Source organism: Microtus ochrogaster, chromosome 4 (genome assembly GCF_000317375.1).
Source record: "Microtus ochrogaster isolate Prairie Vole_2 chromosome 4, MicOch1.0, whole genome shotgun sequence".
NCBI classification, from domain to species: Eukaryota; Metazoa; Chordata; class Mammalia; order Rodentia; family Cricetidae; genus Microtus; species Microtus ochrogaster.
Genome location: NC_022011.1, coordinates 16,286,835 through 16,308,146, shown reverse-complemented (window position 1 = coordinate 16,308,146; position 21,312 = coordinate 16,286,835). Strand labels below are relative to the sequence as shown.

General features: G+C 48.8%; 2 protein-coding genes across 5 annotated transcripts in view; one reads left to right on the top strand and one right to left on the bottom strand.

Moving 5' to 3' along the window:
• Znrf1 (zinc and ring finger 1) overlaps nt 1-8,499 on the top strand; it is a 108,490-nt gene extending 99,991 nt beyond the window's left edge. The window contains exons 3-5 of one of the 3 annotated variants that reach the window (XM_005345652.3): nt 2,406-2,511; nt 4,530-4,621; nt 5,693-8,499. In XM_005345652.3, the coding sequence (XP_005345709.1) occupies nt 2,406-2,511; nt 4,530-4,587 (164 nt within the window). In that variant the 3' untranslated portion in view covers nt 4,588-4,621; nt 5,693-8,499. Of the gene's footprint in view, nt 1-2,405; nt 2,512-4,529 lie in introns of all 3 variants that reach the window. The other 2 variants (XM_013354757.2, XM_026777198.1) reach the window with 2 other exon arrangements.
• Nucleotides 8,500-9,272: 773 nt separating this feature from the next.
• Nucleotides 9,273-13,060, bottom strand: Ldhd (lactate dehydrogenase D). 2 transcript variants are annotated; one of them, XM_005345654.3, is made up of 11 exons: nt 12,970-13,060; nt 12,675-12,787; nt 12,319-12,460; nt 12,047-12,188; nt 11,752-11,911; nt 11,356-11,555; nt 11,132-11,260; nt 10,923-11,050; nt 10,491-10,581; nt 10,283-10,394; nt 9,273-10,195 (listed from the first exon to the last, which is right to left on the bottom strand). In XM_005345654.3, the coding sequence occupies exons 1-11, from the start codon at nt 13,039-13,041 to the stop codon at nt 10,030-10,032; spliced, it is 1,455 nt and encodes a 484-aa protein (XP_005345711.1). In that variant the 5' UTR covers nt 13,042-13,060; the 3' UTR covers nt 9,273-10,029. The 2 variants fall into 2 exon arrangements, with proteins under 2 accessions (XP_005345711.1, XP_026632991.1); XM_026777190.1 differs by lacking the exon at nt 10,491-10,581.
• Nucleotides 13,061-21,312: the final 8,252 nt, after the last annotated feature.

Here is a 21,312-nt window from a genome sequence, read left to right as displayed (position 1 = left end):
GCTCTCGTAGACCAGGCTGGTCTCGAACTCACAGAGATCCGCCTGCCTCTGCCTCCCGAGTGCTGGGATTAAAGGCGTGCGCCACCACCTCCCGGCTTGACCACAACTCTTAAAAAGTAAAGCATTTAATTGGGACTGACTGACAGTTGAGGAGTTAGCCCATCATCATCATGGCAGGAAGCATGGCAGCACACAGGCGGACATGGTGCTGGAGAGGTAGCTGAGAGTTCTACATCTGGGTCAGCAGGAGCAAGAGACAGTGGGCCTGACCAGCGTTTGAAACCCCAAAGCCTACCCCTAAAGGCACATTTCCTTCAACAGGGCCATAACTCCTAATCTCTGTCAGGGTACGCCACTCCCTAATGACCAAATATTCAAATATATGCACCTGTGAGGGCCATTCCTATTCAAACTACCACAACAGCGCCCTTCTTTCTATCCGCCTGTCCTCCTTTTCTTTCTTTCTTTCTTTCTTTCTTTCTTTCTTTCTTTCTTTCTTTCTTTCTTTCTTTCTTTCTATTTGTTGTTTGAGATAGGGTTTCACTGTGTAGCCCTAGCTGTCCTGGAACCCACTCCATAGACTAGGCTAACCTTGAACTCGGAGATCCACCTGCCTCCAACTCCCAACTGCTAAGATTAAAATCTCCATCACCACACCCAGCTTCAGTGTACTTCTTTGTTGAGGATTTTAAGTATAAAAGTAATATGTGTTCAAACATTCAAAGCAATATAAAAGAATATTAATGTACTTGGAATCCTACTTTGCTGTCACTTTATTTTTCCAGATTTTTCTTTATCTGCACTAAGTTACATATGGTTCCTAGTGCTTTGAGTGGATGGGATTAGCCACTTTAGGGTTTTCTTTTACTTCCCAATTTTGAAGTATGAGGTGACAGTGTAGTGACAGACCATTGTCCATCTCCTTTCTAAGTTTATATTGTTCTTCCTGTTGTACCTGGCTTAGCTAAATGTTAAAAGAGAAAGTTATGACCATAAGTGGCCAGGAAACCAAGTGACTTCTCTCACAACTCCTATGGATAGGAATGTCAATATCAAATTTTAACTATTTATTTCTTTTCCCCGGGACTCTAAGTAGGGGACTTTGAACCTATGAATAATGGTCCCCCCTCCCCCTTGAAACAAGGTTTCTCTGTGTAGCCCTGGCTGTCCTCAAATTCACTCTGTAGACCAGGCTGGCCACCAACACAGAGATCTCCCTGTCTTTGCCTCCCAAATGCTGGGATTAAGAGGCGTGCACCACCACTGCCCAGCCAAATAATTAATATTTTATGGTCCTTAATAGTTTTTTTTCCCACCAAAATAATCAAAATACAAACAGCAGTGGAAAGAGAGGTCACCAGAACAAAGGATCCCAATCCTGCACCATTCTTGAGTTCCTGGACAATATCAAGACATGTGACTTCTCTGGGCTTCCTCCTTCACAAGATAAGCATAACACTGTGCCTTGCTTAGCTTGTAAGATCCTGCAACTCAAAGGAAAACGTAGACACGGAATCTCATTATGTATCATGACTTCAGTTTGGGACTGGTGGGACTGTGTCGTGGGAAGTGATCTCAGCTCGTCTTCCTTAACAGCCATAGCCTGTTGTGGTTTGGGGATTTCCGGGTGATTCCACGTCACTTCTTCATTACCAGACCTAACTATGGGTTTATTAAACTTTCTCCTTGGACAGTCTCTTTAGTCTCTTTGTATATTTTGCCCCACATCTATTCTGAACTCCATATCTAGACTAAAGTGAACTTCTAAGAGTCTCCATTGGTATGTCCCTGTGGAGATATCTCAGTAAACACCTTGATTTGTCTCTCTAACCTTGCCTTTCCTGTGGCATTTCTTACAGACATGTGCATGCTATTGCCCTACCATTGTTAACACGTGCTGTTGCTGTGTGCTCAGAGTTGGCTCCAGAGTGCGATCCCTGTCTCCACCTCTGCTGCCTCTTGGCTAAGCAAAGGAGACTGAGGTTCCACAGCACAGCACGAATCTGCCTTTGGGACTTGGTTTCACCCCTGCCTGTGACTCCCTGAATCTCTTTGTAACCTGTCTTAGCAGACTTCCCTGAAGTTCCCAGGTGTCTGACACTGTTTCCTTTGCCTGAAATCTAATCCCTCCTACCCCAGACCATGCCTTTGGCTCACACCACCATGACTTCTCCAAAGCTGTCCTTGAACAATCTGAGTAAGTGCTTTTCTTCCCTACTCCTACTGCCTGGATTTCTGGTCAGAAGGCTCTTACAGTTACTACAAATTCCTCCCATTGCTGTGTCCCCTGCACAGGAAGCATAGTGGTTTAATTCATGCAAGTAGTTCCTGGACCTGTGTTTGATCTGTGCCACCCACTTGCTGGTGACTAACCCTGTTGGTCTCCCTGTCTGTCTATCTTGCAGATGACGTGCTGACTAAAGATGCGGGTGAGTGTGTGATCTGCCTGGAGGAGCTGCTTCAGGGGGACACGATAGCCAGGCTGCCTTGCCTGTGCATCTATCACAAAAGGTACAAGGGCCTGGCGAGAACAACTCTGACAAATCCCACATCCAAGGGGTAGATGGCCTTCACCAGCCATCCAGTCCTCTCTGGTTATGGGATGATCTGTATACCCTTTGCTCTCTGAAAGGGGTCAGGCATCTGCTGTAGTCATTGTGAGGGCAGGGCAGAGGTGAATTGCTTAGGGCTCAGCTCTGCTTCAGCAGTTCAGATGGTAGGAGCTGTGGGCAGACCTGGCTTGGAGGTATATAGGATCCCACCTGGAGCTTGGCTCCCTTCCCTCTGAACCCTGCCCTGCAGAGAGAGGTAGCAAGGGTAGAACAGCTGTCTTGCTGGCCTGTACAACACCCTCCTCCTGCAAGGGCCAAGAGGCAGGAAAAGGCACTACCTGTAAGTCCTGAGCTCTGCTGTAGTTAGCCAGGCCAGAGTTTGTCCTCTGCCTTAAGGGGCTGCTTTTGTTGCTGGTTTTTCCATAACTGGAAAAGAGACCCCTCCTTGCCCAGGACAGGAGCACACCCTGTGTTCCTGTGGCCACCACCTGCTCTCTGCTTCTCCAGCCCACACTGGCACTGGGGCTTTTCTCAGCCCAGCTCAGGACTACTGGTCTTCAGTTTCACAGCTGTGCCTGGTGTGTGATTGGCCTGTGAGAGAACTGTGGTTCTTGATGCGGTTTCCACCACAGACCCTGCAGCATACAGAGAGGCACTAACCAGAGCCAGGAAAGAAAATCCTTGGCCCTAAGCAAATTACCTGTTTGGTTACTCTCTTTGAAAATGCTGAAATGTGAGTTTACAAACCAGGACAGTGTCTTGGAGCACTTGTTTCTTCTTTGGTGCAGACAGCCCTCTATAAACACTGGAAGGTGAGGCCTTACTTACACCCCTTCCCAGGCTCACTTAGCGATGTCAGAGAGCCCAAGGATCTAGCTTCCCTTCCTGCTGTTGTAGCCAAGCTCCTGAGAGAGGTGCCCTCACTTATCACTGGCCAGCCTCTCATCTGGTCCCACTTTCTGCCCCGCCTTTGAGCCAGTTAACCTGCTGCTTTATGTAGTCCACCTGCGTTCACCTTCTTAGGGTTAACTGTTGCTATCCTGGGCTTCTTGTACTTTTACTTTGGGCCTCAGAAGGCCACTCTTGCCCTTTCTGCAAAATGAGATGGACCAGAGCCTATACCTATTCTGCTGAGCCAGGAGCATTCTTTTTTTCCCTAAAGATTTATTTGATTTATCGAGACAGGGTCTCACTGTAGCTTCAGCTATCCTGGAACTTACTCTGTACACTAGACTGTCCTTGAACTTACAGAGATTGCCTGCTTTTGCCTCCCAGATGCTAGGATTAAAATTGTGCACCACCACCACCCCCAGCTTATTTTATTATTTGATGTACATGGATAGTTTGCTTGCATGTATTTATATGATGTATGTGCCTGGTGCCCACTGAAACCAGAAGAGAATATTGAATCCCTATTAGCTGGAGTTAAAGATGTTTGTGAGCCACTATGTGAATGCTAGGAACCAAAACTGGCTCTTTTGAAAGAGAAACAAGATCTCTTACCCACTGAGCCATTTCCCCAACCTCCAGGATCGTGTGTGTGTGTGTGTGTGTGTGTGTGTGTGTGTGTGTGTGTGTTAGCTTTAAATTGTGTATTTGTCTGTGCATCTATGTGTATGTGCATCTGAGTGGAGGGGCCTACCAAGGCCAGAGGGATCAGATCCCCTGGGGCTGCATTTATGGGACGAGTGTGAACCAGAAGACATGGATGCTGTGATCCAAACTTTGGTTGTCTAGCAGAGCAGCATGCACTCTCAGCTACTGACCCATCTCTCAAGCTCCCCTCTGCCCCTGTGTCCTCAGACCATTCCTGATAGTCTTCCCTTCCCTGCTTCCGGGATGTGGGGGGGGGGGCGGGACATAATCATTTCTCCCTGGGGTCCCTTCAGGAAAGATTCTAAAGCCCTTCCCGAGAGTCCAGCCCCTTGACAGCCCCTTTGCAGGAGCATTGACCTGTCTCCCCTTTACCTGCTCCAGCTGCATAGACTCCTGGTTTGAAGTCAACAGATCTTGTCCAGAGCACCCTGCTGACTGACCCTGCTGGGCTGGCTTGCTGACTCCTCTCAAAGGTGAGCCCATACTTGGTGGGGGCTCTGGGCTTACAGAATCAAGTTTCTGGGCGCTGGGGAGAGGGGCCAGGCTGCCTGATATACACCTCTCCAAGAAGAATGCAGTGAGCAGTTCCCAGGATGTGGAGGGATTGATTTTCCTGGGGAAACACAAGAGAGGGACCGTAGCCCCTCATGAAGAACTCAGTGCAAAGGTAGACTCCACTCCTTTCCCTGAGGAAAGGCAGAGGATCCCCTGCAGAGTGCATGGGCTGAAGCAAGGGAGCCCAGTCGGGCTCTGCAGCTGTCTCCTACTTGCTCACCTCTCGGAGGCTCCCGAGGCTCTGTTTCTTTAGAAATGGGAGAATCCCTAAACAGAGGCTGTGGAACGTCCACTGTCCACTGCCCAGTGCTTGTCTGAGATCTTTCCACTGCTGTTCTTCCACTTGAGGGCTCCGGCCACACTCAGCCCTCCCGTCCACTGCACAGTGTCACAGTAGCAGCAGCCAGCACGACAGCTCCTCCCACACGTGCTCATCTCCTCCCCCGCACCTGTTCACCTGCTGACCCCTCTCCAGCCCCCACCTGTGCTTTCCGAGGTCTATGCTGGCATACTGTCTTTTTCTCTTTCTCCCCCCACCCTTGGCAATCAGAACATAAGTCCCAGAAAAACAATAGCCCATTTCTACTTCATTTCACATCCAAAGATTTGGGGGGATTGCCTTTCTTCTCTTTCTCTCCTTGTTCTGTTTTCTTTTGTTAGGTTTATTTTATTTATTCCAAGTAAATGCCCAGACCAGCTGACGGTGTCAGGCAAATCAGGGACATTTGCTCTTTTTACCTTCACCTCAAAATCTGATGACAAGGGGAGAAGACAAAGCAAGGGTGAGAGTGAGGCAGGGGACTGGACCCTGGCTTCAGAATGCAGGTCCAAATGGCCCACATGATGTTTGGCTTCCGGGGCCTTCCTGGACTGAACCAGACGCCCCGGCCGACCAGCCTGCCCTCAGAGGGACACGCTGCTGCCACCGTGAGATAGAGCAGCAGCTCTCGGCCAGATGGAGCACGGCTGACTTCTTCCGACCCACACAGGGACAGACAGCCCTGTTCCTGGGAGGAGGCTCCTCGGACACTGCACAGAGCTGAGCTTGGGACACCAGAGGGAACAGGGCACCCCTTCTGCACTGACTTCCAGAAAATGGTCCTCCCTCCTCCCTGAGGACACCAACTGGATGAATGCGAGCCTGAGAGAAGAATGAATTGACCTCTATCCTTCCCCTCACCATCAACCCAGGAGGGAAAGGGCATTTTCTTTTTCACCTTTGAAAGGCGTTGTGGGTCTGTCTTTAAAGTGTTTACAACAACAAAAAATTATATAAAAAAAAGTCTAGTGTCGACTGGTGTTTTCCCTCGTGATGTTTACAGATTGCTGTTTGCTGCCCAGCTAAAACCCACTCAGTGACAGAACCAAGCATAGCCATGTCTTCACTGCTAGCACTCTGAGAGCGGGTGGGCACTCGGTCACTTCCTTCGCCCAACACCCCACTTGACTCTCTGTCAGTAACCTTTCTACTTTGGGGATTTTTTTGTTTTCTTGTTTTTCTGTCCCATCTTTCTGGCTTCGTTTTGCACTTTTCTCCTCTTAGTACCCTGGTACCTTGATTTCCTTGCCAAAAAAAGAAAAGGAAGATGAAGAAGATGAAGAAGAGCCCATCACGGATGCTTCCCCTTCCAATCCCATGTCTTTCCTGCCTTTCCTCCTGGATCTGGTCCAATCAGAGGATTTAACAATCACAAATACACTGAAAAAAAGCCTGGACATTTTTCTTAGGCCCTTGTGGTTTTGTTTTGTTTTCCCTTGAGAAAACATGAGACTTATTTAAAGGAACATGTACTGCTCCCTGTTTTCAGGCACACTGAGAACATTTTAGCCATTGATATTCACACGTGGCATCAGCCCATGCAGGATAGATTTCTGTATTTATATATTCAAATACAAAAAAAAAAAAACCTTATAAAATATTTTAAAAATGTTCAAAGCTCGGGAGAAAAGCTTTTCATCAGTCAAGGTGTTTTGATATGGTATTAAAATAATATCTATAAAAGATACACTGTGTGATCTTATTTTAATGAAGTGTTGTACACAGTCAAGGAGTAGAGGGCAGAGACCAGTTCCCTCTGTCTACCTCCCCAGCACAGCACTCTCTTAGCACCTGGAGTGGCTCTTAGCCACACCTGGGCCGAGGCTGGCCGATGGAGGCTCGGTATGGCTTTCAAGTTTATGAATTCTTAAGTAATTGTCAGTCTACTGTCATTGCTGATTGTGAGGGAATGTTTCTGGGAAGATAGTCAGAGGCAAAGATCTTGCAGTCATCAGTTGCTGCAAGGATGTGGGCACCTCCAGGTGCCAGCCCTGCCCACCCTTCACAGCCTCTGCTCCCCGTCTTGTATTCAGCTTGCCCCATGCTCCATCCACAGCTCAGTGCTGACTCATGGGCATGCTTCGCTGAGGCCCAGAAAGAGGCCTTGTTTTGGAGCTGTGCCAGCTCACAGTGTCTGAACCAGAACCAGCCACTCAGCTCATAAACGTTGGCAAATTGCAGGCTGGGCAGGAAACTCAGGGCAGGGGCGGCAGTGCAAACCTGCCCCGTCTCCTAGCCAGGTTCCAGGAGTTGCATTTCAGGGCCTCCTGCAGAGCCAGCTAAGGAAAGCTCTGGAGGGAGATGGCTACATATCTGTGCCATGGCCATTTCCAGACCTGCCCCTTGTACTGCTGCCTCAGGGCCCAGTCCCAACAGGCCCTCAAATTTGGACTATGCTACCATTCTTGGTCTGAGGTCACCTAGCCTCAGATGCCTCCTGAAGTACCTACTCAGTGCGGACATTGTCGGCCAGTGGGCACGTGCGAGCCCAGGCAGGCAGGCAGGCTCAGAGAGCTGAATGCTTTAGAGTCTGAGTGTTGAGACCTCGGGACCTGAGCTGTGAGCACTGTTAATACTAGAAACTACATTGTCTATGCTGGGGCATTTTACTTCCTGGCAGAATGGTGAGGCAGTAACTTCATCTGAACTTGATTCCTTGCATGTGAAGTGGGGACACAGTGATGCAGCTCAGAGTGAGGGTCAGGGATCTGCCCCAAAGGCCTGGCACATACACAGCAGGCTTCCTTGTAGCTTTGTCACTGCAAAGGGCACTGTTCTATCCCCAGCACCTCCAGCTTCTGCCTGGCAACTGTGTCTCCCTGTTCTATATATAATCCTACCAGCAGAACTGGCAGGGCAGGGCCCAGCCCTGAAAGCAATCTCCTTGCCTGACCTCTGGGCCTGGAGACAGGCTTCATGTGCCCACCTTGGCTATGTGAGCCCAGCTGCTTTGGCGGAGCTGTGGCTGAGTCCGGTGGTTGAGTTGGTTGGGGCAGCGCTGGGCCCCACTCCGGGTGCTATTCTAGGCTCTCTAGGCGGTGCTCATCTCATCCCCAGTGACTTCCGCCCCCACCCGGCACACCAAAGCCCTCTGTTGGCTGTCACGTCCACTGGATTTGGACCCAGATTGTTGGTGCCTGGTGTGAGGGTGGAATAGGCTTGTCTGGGCTTCCCAGGTGGCACTTGTATTTGTCACCTGCCATCCAGACCACTCTCTAGAACCCTCTGTTGCTCCTGCTCTGCCTTTCTAAGAGGGAGGAAAATATGGAAGAGCCAAAAGATGGGTTCTTCCCCTTTGCGCCAGGAGCCCAGAAGGCCTTCTGAGAGCTCCAGGAGCCCCTTTTGGAAACCGCCTATCTAACAGCCATTTAATAGTATTGAAGCTCATAGGAGAATGTCCTTCTTAGGAGATAGATGCTGAACTATATAGTTGAGTGATTTCAAGCAATGTATAATCTAACTCCAAATGGTTCCCCCCAAAAATACACAAAGCAAATAAGGCAAAAATGTCCATTGTTGACTCTTCAACGACTGATATTTCAGTGAATAGTGTACTTGTTCTTTCAACTTTTCTGTATGTTCGGAATTTTCTTTAATAAAAGAAATTGTGGGGAAATGACTGTTTATTGAGTGTCTACTAGTTGCTTGTTTCTTGGGGGGAGGGGGGTGTAGAAGCCCTGCCCAGCGGAACTCAATTCGGGAGGGCATGTGGGAGGGGCACACAATCTGTCTTGGTTAGGGTTCACCAGAGCCCTCTCATTCCCTGGTGATTGAGCAACTGATGTTTGGGTTTCTACATCCTGAAGTGGTTTAGGAGAGAACCATGAGACAGACATCACAGAAAAGGGGTCCTTGGAACTGAAGTTGGACTGAAAAAGTAGCAGGGTGGCGGCCTCTTCCGGGAGCATGGCGGGAGAAAAGTGGTTAAAGTGAGGGGTTGAGAGGCCGTTACTTCCCCTGTTTTGTTTTTCCAACCCAAAAACCTAGGAGTAGGGAAAATGGTACTACAGTTGACTGGGACCCACAGGGGTAAAAGGTCTTGAGACTGGCCACCTGATCCTGGAGGGTAGGAACTACAAGACGCTATTTTTCAGATTTGTGGTGTCACGCACCCTCTTGTGGACTTCTGAGGAACAACTCCCACGTACCTTCAGACAGGCGCTCTGATCTGGGAATCTCAAAACTGCCAGGCCCTCTAGTAGGCAATATGCTGACTTTGAAGTTAAAAGCTGGTGGGTGGTGCATTATAATGGTATAACGGTATAATGCCATGGAGACAGGTGGTACACAGAGGATTAGCTTACCCCCATTTCTAACGGCCTATGTGGCAGCAGCTTGAAGAGAGTGTTCCAGTCTAAACCTAGTGGGGAAGCTGTCAGAAGTGACCTCCTCCACAGGTGGGTCTTCTGCCTCCGATATGCAAACGCAGGAGGGTTGGGACAGGCTTTCTTCCAAAGCCTGAACTTGAGCCACTTCCCCAGGCTACTGTCAGTCTAAGAGGATGCCCGGAAACAAATGGCTCATTAGTCCAAGGTCAGAGACCAAGGGGTACAGGATACAGCTGCAAATAGGGTTCACATTCCTGGGCATTGGCGGACAAGGAGAAGGCCTAACTGTGGAATGAAGGCTCCTTCCCTATGTAGAGGCATGGTCCTGCCCTATGTATAGGATGAGCTGTGATGATGCTGGACACCAGTGGGAGAGGCCTCCACAGAGGGATCTGATCTTACTCTGGGAGGAGACCCACACCATCTCTGCCAGCCAGGAAGAAACTCCGCTGGGAAACACCTGGGTTTTCTACTGGAGCAGAAGGCTAAGAACAGCAAGGAAAGTAGTTCTCTGTAAATCCATCCTCTTGACCTTCACCTTGAGAGCCAGCTACACAGAGACACCTGGCAGGCACAGATAGCATCAGTCATTCTGTCTTGTAAAGCCAGTGGCATGAAGGGAAGGTCGTGAACAGGGGCTCTGCATTCTGGGGATTGTAGGCCAGCGGTTTCAAGTTCCTCACAGCACTTTGCCTGGGTTCATGAGACCTCTGGGATCCAGTACGTCTTTGAGCTGCCGCATAGTCGCCATGCCCACCGTGCCCACTTCCTCTTGCAGCAGCTGTCTCTTGCCCAGCCCGATGCCATGCTCTCCAGTGCATGTCCCATGGAGTGCCAGGGCACGCCTAGAAGGCCAGTTGGAGTCCTCAGCAGCCCCCTCTCCGCTGCCTCTGCCCTCCCCAACACCCACCCCTCCCTGACTCAGCCCTTACCTGGCCAGATTTTCTGCAAAGGCCTTGACCCTGCTCTGCTCCTCCACATCATCTGGGTTGACCAGTATGATGCAGTGAAAATTGCCGTCACCCACGTGCCCAACGATGGCTCCTGGGGACCCAGAGAACAAAGCTGTCACCTCTAACCTCCTTGCCCAGGCACCAGCCAACCCCAGTGCCTCCCAACAGGAAGTTCGTAGAACAGAACCTGTGAGTTTTGAGGCCTTAAGGTCCTCCTTGGCCTCTACCAGGATCTCTGGCAACCGGGAGATGGGTACACACACATCCGTAGAATAGGCCTGAATCAGAAGGCAAGCTCATGTGGTTCTCCCAGTTGCCCACTGCCTACCTAGAGGTAAGGGGCCACTGTGACTCAGGCTTAGGACCAGGGGATCTTGATGCCACTGAATGAAACATCTGTCCTCCAGCCCACTCTAGCCTTGGTGTGTTTATCAGCTCAGGTCTCCACTGCTCCCCTGGACCACATGCAGGTTCCCAGCACCCCACACTACCCTCCTAGTCCTCATGACCACCCCGCTAGCCCTTGGGGAGCCTCAGCCTTCTCTGCTGGGTAATGGGTTGAGGAAAGGGCTTATGAGCTGAACTACCGATCCCACCTCCACCCTGGCCCCCAGCTCACCTTCCGTCCAGGAGACAGGGCCAAGACTGCGTACCAAGCATTGTGCCGTGCCGCCCAAAGCTCGCTGCGCTTTTCAGCCTCCTTGGCCCAGGAGAAGTGAGAGCCCCCGTTATCCTGAGTGATTGCCTCTGTAGTAGGAACAGAAAGGCTGGCCCTTAGTCCCGCACTAGGACAGCCCAGGCCCCACTGTGCTATCCTTCCCAGCGCACCTGTGCGTTGCACCTGTTCTGCTAATGCCTGCTGGGAGCCATGGAACTCCAAGAAAAGGGTGGGTGCCACGGGGCAGTTCAGTTTGCTGTGTCTGTTACAGGCATCCATCATGACGTCATCCAGGAATTCTGGAACCAAGGAGAGGGCTACTTCGGTGAGGCCTGGCCTTCTGTGAGGGCCTTTTCTATAGAACCCACCCCAACTGACTCAGTTTCTTGCTCACCAATGCGAGCCACAGGCACTGCAGACTGAAGGATCTGAACGGTGCTGTCCACAGCGGCTTGAACACTGGGGAATGCACAGGTGGCTGCCACGGTGGCCTCGGGTGCAGGATGCAGGCGCAGGGTGGCAGAAGTAATGATGCCCAGAGTCCCCTCTGAGCCCACAAAGAGTCCTGTGAGATTGTAGCCAGCTGAGCTCTTCCTGGACCCAGGGACACATAAAGTAGGTGAGTGATTTCTGTCTAGAAGCCTAAAGCTAGGAGACGGGTTTGGACTGATCTCCTGCAGCCCCAGTTACCATCATAGTTCTTGTGATTTAGTGACCTGGCTTGGCCTTGCACAGGGAGAGTCTGTCACTGGCCCTCCAGGGTTCCAGGGCCCTCCCGAGTATCCCTCACCTATAATGGCGGCCCCGGCCTGCAGTATGAAGCAGCCTGCCATCAGGCAGGACCACCTCCAGGTTGATCACGTTGTGTCGCATGGTTCCATAGCGCACAGCATTGGTGCCTGAGGCCCCGGTGGCTGCCATGCCACACAGAGAAGCATCTGCACCTGGGTCTAAAGGATAGAGTGCTGGAGAGGGCAACTTGGGAAGCTCTTTCCCTGTGGGAAAGATGGGGTCCTCTGAAATCCCCCAAACAGCCCCCCCCCAAGCCCTCAGGACCCTGAGGAACTGGTTAGTCCTGGGCCTACCAACAGGAAACCAAAGGCCGCTGTCCCGCAGGTGGGTATTGAGAGCTTTTCGGGTGACACCAGGCTCCACCACCACAGAGAAATCTTCTGTATTCAGCTCCATGATTTGGTTCATATGGGTCAGGTTGATGCACACTCCACCCTGGTGGCAGGGAAGACAGGAAGGCTGCCCAACTCGGTCTCTAGGCCAGGAGCAGCCCCTAGGACCCCATTCTGTGGCTGAGGCCCCACATGCCAGAGCTCTAATTGACAGGTGGAGCACCCCATTATACCTGTATAGCACAGACTCCCCCCTCAACACCGGTGCCAGTGCCAAACGGGATGATGGGAACACCTTGGTTGTAGCACAGGGTTGCCAGGCGGCTGACTTGGTCCACATTCTGAGGCCACACCACAACATCGGGCGGTTGGCACCTAGAAGCAGGCAGGCCTCAGAAGTTTCGAAAGGTGTTCCAGCCCCTCGCCCTCTCATTTCCATTAACCTGGAGTTTTCCAAGGACCTGAGGATGGGACCTCAGCGGATTGGAACAGAGAACACCTCTCTAAAGAGAACGCCCGCACATTCCAAACAGGTGGCAAGAGACCAGGACAGCCCAGGACCCTCAGTCCCAGCAGCAACGTCTGATACCTATGCATCGACTCGTCATGCCCGTGATGCTCTCTGACGGCAGAAGCAGTGGACACGTGGGGGCTCCCTACCACTGCCTTCAGAGCTTCCACAAAGTCCTGACTGAGTCCACCCTGCCAGGAAGAAGCAGTGAGTGCGAGGGTCATAGGGAAGATAATAGAAGCTGCAGCCCTACCCTGTGGCAGGAGGGGAGAACAGGAGCCGGTCAGATTGCAAGAGATGACTTCACAGAGTCTCGAGCACTTCGCACCAGGCTCCCCACCCTCCAGGACCCCATCCACACATAGACTTATACCTGTGAGCCCCTGGAGCAGTAGCCCCTCCAGGGACGCAGCCTCTGGGTTGCCACCCGAAGGAACATGGCCATAACCAAACCGCAGCTAAGGTGAGAGTACTAGGAAGGGGAGGAGGCAGTGCCAACCAGCCGCTGCGGGGCCCTATGGCTGTACTGGGTGGAGCCTGCTTAAGGTGGAGCTAGCTTAAGGTGGCCCCCGCAGATCTGGAAACAAGGGCAGCAGCCACTTTCCTGCCTTAAAAGTCGGCTGCTTCCTATAACCCTTAGCACAAACTCCGCGGGGGCTTGGAGGCTTTAGAAGTTCCACTGACTCCTCGGGCTCTCCCGTCTACACTTCCAACCTCCTCTTTGACCTCTAGGCTCTAGTTTCCCTTTTCTTTCCAGAGCTCAGGCTAGGCTCATGACCTACACTGGACCCTGAGGTGTGTGACGCCTGTGTCTAAGTATCACAGACAGAATACCAGCCATTTCTCCGCTTGGTGCATGAGTTCAGTCCTCAGGACCCACAAGGTGGAAAGAGAGAACCAGCTCCAGCAAGTTGTCTCTGACCTTCATACATGTGCTATGTAGTACGCGTGCATGTGCGTGTGTGTGTGTGTGTGTGTGTGCATGACGCACACATCACTCAATTTGTTTGCCTTAGTTACCTTTTTAATCTTTTTTAATTATTTTTTAATTGTTCATTGTGTATACAGTGTTCTAGTGGGTGTGAGCCATCATGTGGGAATTGAACTCAAGACCTCCTGAAGAACAGTCAGTGCTCTATAACTCTGAGGCTTGCCTCCAGTGCCAGAACTAACGTTTGAAAGTACCAAGTTCAAACAGTCTACCTGGAAGCAAGCTCACTTTAACATTTCGTTAACACCATAGCTAGACCTGACTATGTTAAAGTTCTGTATGACCGTTTCTTTCCATTCTCAAATTCTCCAGCTGACTAGAAAAATTCTTACACTTTAACTCTTCTTGTTCTCAAAGGAATAGAGGAAAAATATAGACAGGACAACAGCCACTATATATTAACACAATCCAAACGTTGGCCCCCAAACACCGTCATACAATTTAAATTAGACAAGATGAGACTAACAATTTTAGCACAGATGATTTGAAAACAGAAATGCAAAACTGGGTGCAGCAAAGCCAGCTCAGCAGTTAAGAGCGCTTGCTGCTCTTTCTCAAGACCCAAATTTATTTCCCAGCACCCATTTAATGGTTCACAACCAGCTCCAACTCCAGTTCTGGAGGACACGGCACCCTCTTCTGGCCTCCACAGGCACTAGGCATGCTTGTGGTGCACAAACATACAAGCAAGCAAAACATACACAGTAAATAAAAATAAATCTTAAAAAAAAAAAAAGAGGGGCTGGAGAGATGGCTCAGAGGTTAAGAGCTCTGACTGCTCTTCCAGAGGTCCTGAGTTCAATTCCCAGCAACCACATGGTGGCTCACAGCCATCTATAATGAGACCTGGAGCCCCTTTCTGGCTTGCAGGCACACGTGGAAGGAATGCTATACACATAATATAATAAATAAATAAATATTTAAAAAAAAAAGAAATGCAAGATGAAGTGGCCAGAGGTTTAAAACTCAGTGACTTTCAGTAAGCCAGGAACAGCTTAAGTCATGGCTCCCATGCCTTAAAATCATCTGAGCCAACCAAGCACATGGTGGTGCACGCCTTTAATCCCAGCACTTCAGAGGCAGAGGCAGGTGGATCTTTGAGTTCGAGGCCAGCCTGCTCCACAGAGGGAGAGTTCCAGGGCAGCCAGGACTACATGGACAAACCCTGTCCAGAAAACAAAACAAAACAGCATGAGCATACAAAACACTGACCAGAAATCTTCCTGGGGGCACCAAGATGATAGTAAAAAAAAGTAACGTTCTCTATGGTTACATAAATCACAGAGACAGTTTTCTTAATAGCCTCATTTCTCTGTCTCAAGTGATTGAACAGAACCCCAGTTGGCTCAAAAGAGCCCTCCAAATTTCCAAATTGACAAGACCTGTCATACAGTGGCATAAGATCCCAAATGCTTCAACAGAGCTCAAACAGTTGAGATTGTTACAAGACAAAGCCAGTCACCAAATACCAGATACCAGGATGGTTCAAAATGAACCTAACTAGTTCAAAGGAGCCCCAAACCCTGAACCCTGGGGTACACTGACTGGAAGAAACTCACTAAGGGCCAATTTTTTTTTTCAAAACAAGCCCACATACTTATTTCTCTGCTTTATCCGATAGAAGTGAAAAGCACCTGATGCTCCGGAAATGGGAAGAAAGGAAAAGTCCCTGGAACAAAGTGACTCCAGGAACTAGGCGGGGCCCTTCCATCTTCCTTATTTATCTGCTGTCAATTTGTTCCAAGTGGCCACCACCGGAAAAAAAAAAAAGTCTATCTTCCTGGTTATGTCACTGAAATTGTGACTTGGAGTTGTTAGGGCCAGTGCCTGAGCCCTGGCATTGCCAACAAAGCCAGGCTTAGCTGCCCACTGCCAACAGGCCGCTTCCATAAACAAATGATACTGAAAAGCAGAGTAAGATGTATTAGATGTGACCACACTAGGAAGAGAAGCCAGGAGGTTCAGTGGCTCACCCACCTCCAAGCCATCTTTGGGGTCCTAACATGAGGTTTAAGCAGAGGGGAAGAGAATCAATCAGCTAATCCATCCTAGCTGAGGTGTGTCATTGTCTCCTTCCCGGTCTCTCCTGCAAAGTGGGCTGACCAGTCCTCAGCATTGTATGAAATCTCTGCCTCTGGTTAGCACCAAAAGCCCAATTTTTTGCTCTTTCCAGCTTGAGGTCCATTGTCCCAATATCCTGATAGCCTGTGGGAGGAACACAGTATCTGTTTATCTTCATTCCTGTAAGGATGGTTACACAAACACATCACTTTTTTTTTCTTTAAAGATTTATTTATTATGTATGCAACATTCTGCCTCCATGTATGCCCGCACACCAGAAGAGGGCGCCAGATCTCATTGCAGATGGTTTTGAGCCACCACGTGGTTGCTGGGAATTGAACTCAGGACCTCTGAAAGAGCAGCCAGTGCTCTTAACCACTGAGCCATCTCTACAGCCCAACACATCACTTTTAAATAATTAATTCCACTCTTATGGTCCCTAAAGGTTCTTGTTTATCTCATAATGCAAAGTTCATTTAGCCCATCTTTAAAGTTCAAGTTCCCAAAGTCTTTTTTTTTAGATTTATTTATTAAGTATACAGTGGTTTGTCTGCCTGTGGGCCAGAAGAGGGAACCAGATCTCATTACAGATGGTTGCGAGCTACCATGTGGTTGCTGGGAATTGAACTCAGGATCTTTGGAAGAACAGGCAATGCTCTTAGCTGCTGAGCCATCTCTCCAGCCCCCACAAGTGAGTCCTTTACTGCAAAATTGTTTCACCCGAGTTCTCAGTACATAGACAGAATGCAGCCTGATTCTTTGCGAGAATGTAATCCAGATGGCTTCAGCCCAGTTCTTGACAGGGTCCTTGTTTGCTGTGAAAGCCCATAAGCAGGTCTCCACTAGCCACAGTTCCTTTGGGATTCCAGCCTTCTGAATTCCCATCAGAATGGCCTAAGCTCTGCTTACTGCATTCCAGAGCTTCTCTAAGCAACTTCCATATTCCTCCCGAAAACCAGTTCCAAAGGACCACATGGTCACATTTATTATAGCAATAATATACTCCTGGGTACCAAGTTTCAGCATTACTTAATTTTCTTCTCCTTATGGCAAAGGCAAACTTAAGGAAGGAAAGGTTTCTTTCTGCTCATAGTTTGAAAGGACAGTCCGTCATGGCAGGGAAGGTGTGGGCAAGAGCATGAGACTGCTGATCACATCTGCGTTCTGGAAGCAGAGAGATGGATGCTCTACTTTTCTCATAGAATGCAGTGTGTGTGTGGTCACACGTGTGTACATTCATGTGTCTGTGTGCATTTGAGTGTGTGTATGCGTGCCTTAGTCACAGTTGATGTGAAGACACAACCAAGGCAACAACTATAACAACAAGCATTTAGTTGGGGACTTGCTTACAGTTTCAGAGCTTTAGTCTGTTATTGTCATGACAGGAAGAATGTAGGCATGCAAGCAGATGCTGAAGCAGTTGTTGAGAAACTACATCCTGATACATAGATACACATACAGAGAGAGAGAGAGAGAGAGAGACTGATGACTCTGGGCTTGGCTTGGGTTTTTCTTTTTTTTTTTTTTTTGGTTTTTCGAGACAGGGTTTCTCTGTGGCTTTGGAGCCTGTCCTGGAAGTAGCTTTGTAGACCAGGCTGGACTCGAACTCACAGAGATCCACCTGCTTCTGCCTCCCAAGTGCTGGGATTAAAGGTGTGCGCCACCATCGCCCGGCTTGGCTTGGGTTTTTCAAACTTCGAAGTCCACCCCCAGTGACCCTCTACCTCCAACAAGGCTACATCTCCTAATCCTTCTGTCAAAGGGTTCCACTGCCTGGTGACAAAGCATTCAAATAGATGAGTCTATGGGGGCCATTTCTATTCAAACCACCACAGTGAGCATTCGTGTGTCTGCATTCATGCATGTTAGTGTGGGCCTGTACTTGCTCTAGCAAGCGTATACAGGTCAGAAGGCAAACTTGGGTGCTGGTCCTCAGCTCTTGTTGAGGCAGGGTCTCTCCATATGCCAGGCTTGCTATCCCTGAAGCTTTGGGGGTTCTTGTTTCTCCACCTGCCATCTCACTGTGGGAACCCTGGGGTTATTGATATGCCCGACAATGTCCAGGATTATGTGGGTTCTGGGGTTCCAACTCATCACCTCATGCTTACACAGTAAGTGCTTTCTACCCATTGAGCCACCCTTTAACGGGGGAACACCATTCTGACTTAAAGAATGACTAGGGAGGAAACAGTGGCTATTCTGTGGTTTTGGTGAAGTTTTTTTTTTAATTAAATGAAGGGAACTGTCACTTCCAGGAAAACTGCTGATTATATTTGTTACTCAATGATAAAATGAGCTTTCATGTTAAACAAAATTTGGACAAAAGCCCGTCCTGTTGCCCCATGCTTAACAAGTGTTGATGAGAAAGCTGGTGGGATTAATACGGTGCTTGATACCGTGTAATAAAGTTTGTCCTCACAGCCGGGTGGTGGTGCTGCACGCCTTTAATCCCACACTCGGGAGACAGAGGCAGGCGGATCTCTGTGAGTTTCAGGCCAGCCTGGTCTACAAGAGCTAGTTCTAGGACAGCCAGGGCTACACAGAGAAATCTGTCTCAAGAAAAAAAAAATCTTTTCCCATTCTGTAGGCTGTTGTTTTGTCTTGTTGACCATGTCCTTTGCTTTACAGAAGCTTTTCAGTTTCAGGAGGTTCCATTTATTAATTGTTTCTTTCAGTGTCTGTACTACTGGGGTTATATTTAGGAAGAGGTCTCCTGTGCCAATGCGTTCAAATGTACTTCCCACTTTCTCTTCTATGAGGTTAAGTGTGGCTGGTTTTATGTTGAGGTCTTTGATCCATTTGGACTTGAGTTTTGGGTGCACACCTTTAATTCCAGCATTCAGGAGGTAGAGGCAGGAAACTCAGAAGGCCAGGGCTATTCTTGGCTACATAGTGAGTACCCTACTCTGGGTACCAACTTCAAGGCCTGTCTTCAATATTTGCAACCCTGTCTCAAAAAAAAAAAAAAAAAGAACGAAAGAAAGGAAAGGAAAAAAGAATTGTATTTCAGGAAAAATATGCACTGTGGGGCTGGAGAGATGGCTTGGAGGTTAAGAGCACTGGCTGCTCTTCCAGAGGTCCTGAGTTCAATTCCCAGCAACCACATGGTGGTTCACAACCATCTGTAATGGGATCTAGTGCCCTCTTCTGGCAGAACACTGTATACTTAATAAATAAATAAATAAATAAAATCTTTTAAAAAATATGCACTGTTTTCAAAGCCTTCCTCTGTCCTTGTCCTTTATTCCTATGAGAGAGAGAGTAATAGAAAACAGTGCTTTGAATTTGGCAAGGTCTTTAGAAACATCTCACAGTGTAGTAATAGGTGCGGCGGGGCTGCATCCCCAGCACCCCACTGCCCGCACGGCTAGCTTTATACCCGAAATAATTACACGGACACTGTATTCATTTAATCACTGCTTGGCCATTTCTATCTAGCCTCTTCTAGGCTAACTCTCGCACTTGGACTAGCCCATCTCTAATAATCTGCTGTAGCCCATAAGGTGGCTTACCAGGGAGAGTCTAGCCTAGGTCCATCCTGGGTCGGAGCTTCATCGCGTGTGCCTCAGAGAGCAGAGCTCTCACCTCCGCCCGCAAGAGTGGAGCTTCTTGTCTCTCTGAGGCGTCTGCCCCCGAGAGGAGAGCTGTCGAGTCTGACCTCACTTCCTCTTCCGCCCAGCATTCTGCTCTGTTTACTCCACCCACCTATGTTCTAACCTATCAGGGCAAGCAGCTTCTTTATTTAATCAACCAATGACCTTCCTCCATCATCACAGAGTGCTCATTTGGCAGGGTCATCATAAAATACGAGCGAGAGTGTGTTCAATCTTCTTTTTGTATCTTTCAGTTTTGTCTCAAAATATGCATAGCTTTTACAAAAGCAGGGACACATTCTACTTTTGTGTAGATGTGTATGTGGTGCTGGGAATCAGTCCCAAGGTCTTTGCACGCTAGCAAATGTTCTGCTGTTGAGCTACATCCTCAGCCTAAGTAGGAGCACACCAGACAGATTGTCACATACATCCCGCCTGTCCCCTTTCATTTCTCCATGAATTAGACACCTCCGCCATGTGATCAACACACATTTTCAGTGTCTCTTCCAGTTCTGTTTATATATAACTGCAATGTATTTGATTCACATTGTCAAAGATCTAGATTTGAAAATGATATTCTCTTTTTTAGACAATTTTATATTTGTGTGTGTGCGTGCACTCAGGGATGTGCCACAGTGTGTGTGTGGAGGTCAGAGGACAATTTGTGGGAACTGGGTCTCTTCTTCCACCTGTTGTGGGAGACCAGGGTTGTAGCTCGGGTTGTCAGGCTCGGTGACCAACACCTTTCCCCTCTAAGCCATTTTACCAGCCCTGGTTGTTTTTTGTTTTTTGGTTTTTTTTAGGCAGAGTCTACTTAGCCCTGGATATCCTGAAACTCACTGTATATCCCAAGTGCTGGAATTAAAGGCAAGTACTGTTTTTCATAGTCAACTCCAGCCCTGTTTTTGAGACTGGTTCTCACTCTGTATCTCAGACTAATCTGGAACTTACTGGTAGCAGCCCAGACTGGTGTCAAACTCACAGCAATGATTTTGCCTCAGCCTCTTCCAAGTGCTGAGCTTACAGGGTCATCAAACTCATACTAGAAACGTTCCTTTCTTTCTTTTTTGTTTGTTTTCGAGACAGGGTTTCTCTGTGTAACAGTCCTAGTTGTTCTGGGATTAAAGGCTTGTGCCACCACCGCCAGGCTCCTGCTTCTTTTTGAGCCTGTCTGGCGTTGTCCAGACTGGCCTTGAACTAATCCTCCCGCTTTACTTCTGAGCACTGGGATTGCTTCAGGCCCTCTCCTCCCCAACCCGACGCTTCAGTGTTGTGTATACTTTACACAGAGCTAAAGTTATCACCGTTTACAAATTTTTAGGGTTTTGTTTTTAGAGCAAGGTTTCTCTGTTCTGGAACTCCTTGTAGACCAGCTTCCGCCTGTCTAGTGCTGGGATTAAAGGCATGTGCCACCACCGCTCCACAATTTTTAGGATTTTATGTGCATGAATGCTTTGCCTATATGTCTCTATGTGTCCATAGAAGGGGTCAGTACTGAAATAAAGTCATACTAGGCATGGTACCGTTCATCTGTAATCCCATTAAGTAGGAAGCTGAAACAGGAAGATGGTTAAGTTTGAAGCCAGCCTAGACTTGATGACAAGACCCTGTCTCAAACCAACATGGGGTTATTTGTGCCAGTCCTTCCAAAAATAACTATAAGGCTAAGAGGTTAAGAAAAATGGTGATTTTGTTGTTTGTGGCTGTGTGTGTGTGTGTATGTGTGTGTGTAGTGGAGAGTTGGTTGGTTCTAAAACAAGGTCTCACTCTGTAGCCCTAGCTGGCCTGAAACTCTGTTCTCAAACTCCCAAGGATCTGCCTGCTTCTACCTCCTGACTTGCTCGGGTTAAAAGCTGCACTACTACAGTCAAAAAGACATGGATTCTTGGTTGAGATTAAAGTTGATATTTGCTTTAATATATGTGTTTTGTAGTTGAAAAAAGAGTTTTGAGCCGGGCGGTGGTGGTGCACGTCTTTAATCCCAGCTCTCAGCAGGCAGAGGCAGGCGGATCTCTGTGAGTTAGAGGCCAGTCTGGTCTACAAGAGGACAGGACAGGTTCCAAAGCTACAG